Source organism: Neoarius graeffei, chromosome 14 (genome assembly GCF_027579695.1).
Source record: "Neoarius graeffei isolate fNeoGra1 chromosome 14, fNeoGra1.pri, whole genome shotgun sequence".
NCBI lineage: Eukaryota > Metazoa > Chordata > Actinopteri > Siluriformes > Ariidae > Neoarius > Neoarius graeffei.
This window is the reverse complement of record NC_083582.1, coordinates 3,153,647-3,159,646: the sequence shown is the minus strand read 5'-3', so window position 1 is coordinate 3,159,646 and position 6,000 is coordinate 3,153,647. Positions and strand designations below refer to the sequence as shown.

The 6,000-nt window shown below is 41.3% G+C and overlaps 1 protein-coding gene across 2 annotated transcripts in view; it reads right to left on the bottom strand.

Moving 5' to 3' along the window:
- Positions 1–282: 282 nt before the first annotated feature.
- The window catches only part of ppifb (peptidylprolyl isomerase Fb), a 31,243-nt gene continuing 25,525 nt past the window's right edge, over positions 283–6,000 (bottom strand). For both annotated transcript variants that reach the window (XM_060939129.1, XM_060939130.1), the window contains exons 3-6: positions 5,713–5,801; positions 4,799–4,895; positions 2,719–2,794; positions 283–1,292 (exon numbers count right to left, since the gene is read on the bottom strand). In XM_060939129.1, coding sequence (XP_060795112.1) covers positions 1,157–1,292; positions 2,719–2,794; positions 4,799–4,895; positions 5,713–5,801 — 398 coding nt within the window. In that variant the 3' untranslated portion in view covers positions 283–1,156. The remainder of the gene's footprint in view (positions 1,293–2,718; positions 2,795–4,798; positions 4,896–5,712; positions 5,802–6,000) is intronic.

Here is a 6,000-nt window from a genome sequence, read left to right as displayed (position 1 = left end):
TTACAAGTTCCGCTCAAAACTGGTGAAAGTGGCAGCTGGGTCAAGAACCCATTCCCTGTTGGTTAAAAAGAGGTGTTTGTGATTTCTCAGTAAAAGAGACGCTGGTGATGGAACAAGTGTTTACAGCTGCTACAGCGTAAGCGACAAAAGGCACCAAGTTGTTTTCTGACTGCTCCACGATATTAAACAGGTAAAACATACGACGTGTGTGTTTAATAAACAGATCACTGTAACAGTGAGGAAATCGCTGTGGTCTCAGAGGAATAAAACACTTGACGCAGGTCAGGAGGTTGCGTTAGCTTTTTATTTTATTTCCAAGTTAAAGTCCAGCAGGATTCAATCCAGGTTAAACACCACATTTACCTCAAACACACAGATACACAGTAAACACACACACTGAAACGTCCCCCTCGTCGGTGTTCAGAGATTTACACTGAAACTGTCCCTCAAATTCAATCTGCTATTTAAATGTCCACCAGTGTCTCACACCGGTCTCACTCGAAGCTCCGCCCACTTGTACAGGTGTAAATGGGGGGTTTGTCCCTGAGCAATGGCTTCACAAAACACAGATACACAACATTCACATTAACACGGAGACTCAGGACCTGAGCACTAAATAATCCAGGGTTATTGAATCCAGACTCGGCTCGGATCCACGATTCACAGGCTACGTTACGGCGGTAAATTAATCCCACGCTAATCTGCATTATTGCTCTTGTTTGCAAGGCATTTCCCTGCATTTCAGTACAGCTTACAACACAAAACTCCTCAGTGCTAATGCTAGCTAGGCTAATTCTATTCAGGGATCTTCTCTAAAGATAGTGAGTCTGATTCGGGGAAATTTGCAACAGAGCGAAAAGACGCTCACTAAAGCAGACGACCTTACGGCTAGTCTATCGGCGTTAGCTAGCTAACTTTGTTTGGAGGAATAAAACCCAACCTGAATATATTTATCAGCTATCCTTAAACCAGGAAAATAAAAAAAAATCTCAAGGACAGAAGGGCAAGGCAGTGAACGAGGGCATGTTATGAAATGTATTGGATCGAGGCCCATGGTTTTGGCTGGTATTCTCAATGCTGAAGTGTTTTTTAGTAAAACATACACTGAACCCAAGACCTCGTCGTGTGTGTGAGCATGTGTGTGTGTGTGTGTGTGTTATTTGAGTTCTCCACAGTCGGTGATGATGATCCTTTTGGAGGGTTTCCCAGAGCGAGACCCAAACGCCTCCACTTTCTTCACCACCTCCATCCCCTCCTTCACAGTGCCGAACACCACGTGCCTCCCATCCAACCTACACACACACACACACACACACACACACACACACACACACACACACACACACAAGGCATTCGATTTGTGCTGAATCATTTTCCAAAGAACCAAATCAAATCGTAGAATCTGAGATTTCAGAACACACTGAATCATTTCTGAAAGAATCAAATCAAAAGAGTCAAATTTGAATCACTTCCTAAAGAATCAAATTGAATCCAGTCAAATTCATGATTGCATTATTATTATTATTATTATTATAATATACAGTGCATCTTTTGCCACAGAGTGAAATTAAATTGTGTTTAAATTCTGGTTAAAGCTGAACTTTAAGATTCAATATCACATAAAATAATTTTCTTCAAAAAAAAAAAAAAGTCAGATTAATTTTTATGAAATCTCATGATTCACTGAATCATTTCCTTCCTAAAAGTTCAGATGATATAAAATGAAACAAAACTCATAATGAACTCTGTGAACTGATGCACTGAATCTTTTTCTGATCAACAAATCAAATCGTTGTTCAAGTTTCCAAACGGCACTGAATCACTTCCTGAAGAACTGAATCATAGTGTGGTGAAAGTGATTTGTTTTCTAAAGAATCTGATCTGAATCAAAGAGAGGTTGATTTTAGAAAGAAGTGAATTTAACTGATGTTGGGATTTGTTCCCTTGTGGGGATGGATAGTTGTAAGGATTTATCCTTAATTGTAAAGGATTTAGTCTGTGACCCTCTGTTTTGTTTACAATGACCAAGAATGCATTCTTCTGTCTCTGGCATTCAAGAAGTGACCTTCTGTCTGAGCTAGACACATTGCTCGAGACGCAACACTGATATCTTTTGGAACATTCTGCTTATTTCGATATGAAATGTGTATTATTGATCAGAAATGTGTCTGAACAGCACCAAGGTCTGCAATGATGTCAGACACACCCACAGCTGCATATCCACACAGACAGATATCAAACAAACAGTGATGTCACTTCATCTACAGATAACACACACATAAAATCCCCTGTATTCGCTCGTCTCATGGGGGACTTGTGAATAAAGATTGCGAACTCATGGGGTTCCTGTCTTTCTTTCGCGACTCACCCCCAGACGTCTGGGTGACACGGGGGGACTGATCTCGAGATGGTGAGGGCAAGAGGTGAAGAAAACCTTTCAACTGAGTCAGGATGAACTCTAACATTTAATAATAAAACTCATCATCTACAGAACAGGGCAAGAGTTAAAATTCAATGATTCACTGAATCATTTTCAAAAGAATCAACTCATCCTCAGAGTCACTTTGCAGAATTTTTTTTTTTTTATAAAAACACACGCAAATCAAACAGACTTATCACATGGGTTCACCTTAGTACCTGTTTAATCAGCACACGCGCGCGCGCGCACACACACACACACACACACACACACACACACACACAGAGAGAGGAGCGTACCATTCGGTTTTTACAGTGCAGATGAAGAACTGGGAGCCGTTGGTGTTTGGTCCTGCGTTGGCCATAGATAGAACCCCTACAACACACACACACACAGAGGGAGTTTGGTAGAGAACACAGTCCTGCATGCCACACCCAGGCTTATATGAACATCGTCCCCCTCCAGGCAGCAGCTAACACACCCTCCCTGTTTAATACCTGCACATCGTCAGGTCTAGGCTCTAAACTCCAACCTGTTCCTACATGACCACAGAAACCTGCACTGTGTCCTGAACACTTGCTCCACCCCTCCAGCCTCCACAGCAGCTCTGCGTAAATCAGAAATAATACAAAACGTCACTGGTCCTTTTAAACTTAACCTTCCGCATGCTGTTTAACCTTTCCTTTAATACCTATACACTCTGTATTTATGTACAGCACACACTCCTGTAGAACGGTGAACGAAGAATGAAGTGTGTGTACAGCATGGAGTACGTCACAATGAGAAAATAATCCAATCTCACACCTTTCATTTAAACAACGTGGGCAGATCTGTAGCTGCAGAACCACAGCGTTCTGTTCCAGATGCTGCAAAACAGCCCAAACCTTCATACTACCACCACCGTGTTTCACAGACGGGATAAAGGTCTCATTCTGGAATGCAGCGTTTCCTTTCTCCAAACATAACGCAAACATTTAAAACCAAAAGCTCTAGTTTGGTCTCATCTGTCCAAAATTTTTTCCAATACCCTTCTGGTTTGTCCAAACCGTCATTGTGCAGCAATGTTCTTTCTGGAGAGCGGTATCGTTCTCCTTCCAACCCTGCCATGCACACCGTTGTTGCTCAGTGTTCTCATGAACGTGAACATGAGCTAATGTGAGAGAGGTCTTTAGTTGTTTAGAAGTTCCTCTGGGTTCCTCTGTGACCTTGCGGACTATCACACGCCTTGCTCTTGGAGTGATGTTTATTGGTCGACTCCTGAGGAGGGTCACAGTGATCCTGAATCTCCTCCATCTGTCTGACTGTGGATTGGTGGAGTCCAAACTCTTTACAGATGTTCTGTGATCTTTTCCAGCTTGATGAGCCTCAGCTACTCTTTTTCTGAGGTCCTCAGAAATCTCCTTTCTTTGTACCATGATACACTTCCACAAACATGTGTTGTGAAGATCAGACTTTGATAGATCCCTGTTCTTTAAATAAAACAGGGTGCCCACTCACACCTGATTGTCATCCCATTGATTGAAAACACCTGACTCTAATTTCACCTTCAAATTAACTGCCAATCCTAGACGTTCACATACTTTTGCCACTCACAGATATGTAATATTGGATCATTTTCCTCAATAAATAAATGACCAAGTATAATATTTTTTGTCTCATTTGTTTAACTGGGTTCTCTTTATCTACTTTTAGGACTTGTGTGAAAATCTGATGATGTTTTAGGTCATATTTATGCAGAAATATAGAAATGCGTTCACAAAGAGGGATAGAGAGATAAAATGGTGGAGTACACAATTAATTCATTATTAAGTACATTATAACTACAAAAGACAAACACATTTTAAACCCAATATAACACACTGCATAAAGTCTATAAAAGTGTAACATTATAATACAATATTTAAATTGATATTTACATATTTATGCATAAAAATAGTAATAAAACTAACCCCAATGTAACACACATCCTCTGAATAATGATTTTATTATAAACTGTTTGTTTTCTGATATAAAGAGAAACTAGAAAAGCACTCGGAGAGCGCAGACCTCCGCCAAGCAGCTCGTCTCGCAATGATAAAGAATTCTTTAAAAAATCCGGGATCCAGAAGGTGATCCGGATCACCGCCAAAATGTAATGGATTGTTACTTGTGCCCAGTCACACCTCTGGGAAAAATTTCAGAGCAATCCGTTCATTACTTTTTCTGTAATGTTGCTAACAGACAAACAAACAAACCAACGCTACCGAAAACATAAGCTCCTTGGCGGAGGTAATAAAGACTCAGAGTTAATACGGTTGTTTGTTTAATATAAAGTTAAAAGTGTGTATTCTGCGAGTGTGTTGGAGTGTGTCTGTAATGAGAAAGTGAACGTGTGCTCACCAGGCCCTGTGTGTTTCAGCGTGAAGTTCTCATCAGGAAACTGCGGGCCATAGATCGACTTCCCTCCTGTACCATTATGATGCGTAAAATCACCACCCTGCACGCACACACGCGCACGCACACACACACACACACACAAAATGAATAAATCAGACTGTAGTTTCAGTCTTCGGGATTCACTGAATCATTTTCTACAGATGCTCCAGTGAAATCAGAGACTTTGGAATGAATCACTTTCTAACGAATCACTACTGAACTGTAATCTCTGAGATTTAATGAATCATTTGCTAGCAGACTGTATTCATGAAATACGACACGTAAATATTCATCTTTGAATTTAAATCATTTTCTAAAGAATCATTACTGAATCAAACTGGAATGATCGCTAAAAGATCTCATTCTGAACTGAATCGTTTACTGAAGAACCGAAAGAGAGGAAACCAACTGCTCTGTGTGTGTGTGTGTGTGTGTTTCAGAAGGGTTCAGAACTGCTTCAGAAGGGTTAAATGCAGGGGGGAATTTCACTGTGTGCTTCAGGCTGTGCTCGAGTGTACATGTGACAAAGGCGTCGCTCTTCTTGCCTCGCCTTGTTCACCTCCAAATTACCCACAATGCACCGAGAGCGGAACAGCACAGCTTTCAGTCTGATTCAGTCACAACGGATTACAGAACAGAAATCATGTCATCACAAGAACGAGCGAGAGAGGTGTGTGTGTGTGTGTGTGTGACAGACAGACAGTGGTTGACTCTTCACCACTTTTCTGCTTTCACTTCCTTTATAGTTTAATAAGGAAGCTAACGAGTCGCAGCCTGTCAAGTAAATTACAATAAACATCACACACACACACAATGAACGAGAGAGACTGTGTGTGTGTGTGTGTGTGTGTGTGTGTGTGTGTGTGTGTGTGTATTACCTGACACATGAACTGCGGTATGACTCTGTGGAAGATGGAGCCTTTATATCCAAAGCCATGTTCTCCTGTACACAGAGCTCTGAAATTCTCTACACACACACACACACACACACACACACACACACACACACACACACACACACACACAGTGCAGTTACTCATTCCTGTGTGTTGAGTTCAGGGCGACAAAAACACCACCGCATGCCATGAAGACATTTCTGTGAGACACAGATAACAAACCGACAGCAGCTGAGTGGAGCTTCATCTCAAAATAAAACCTTCAAACTC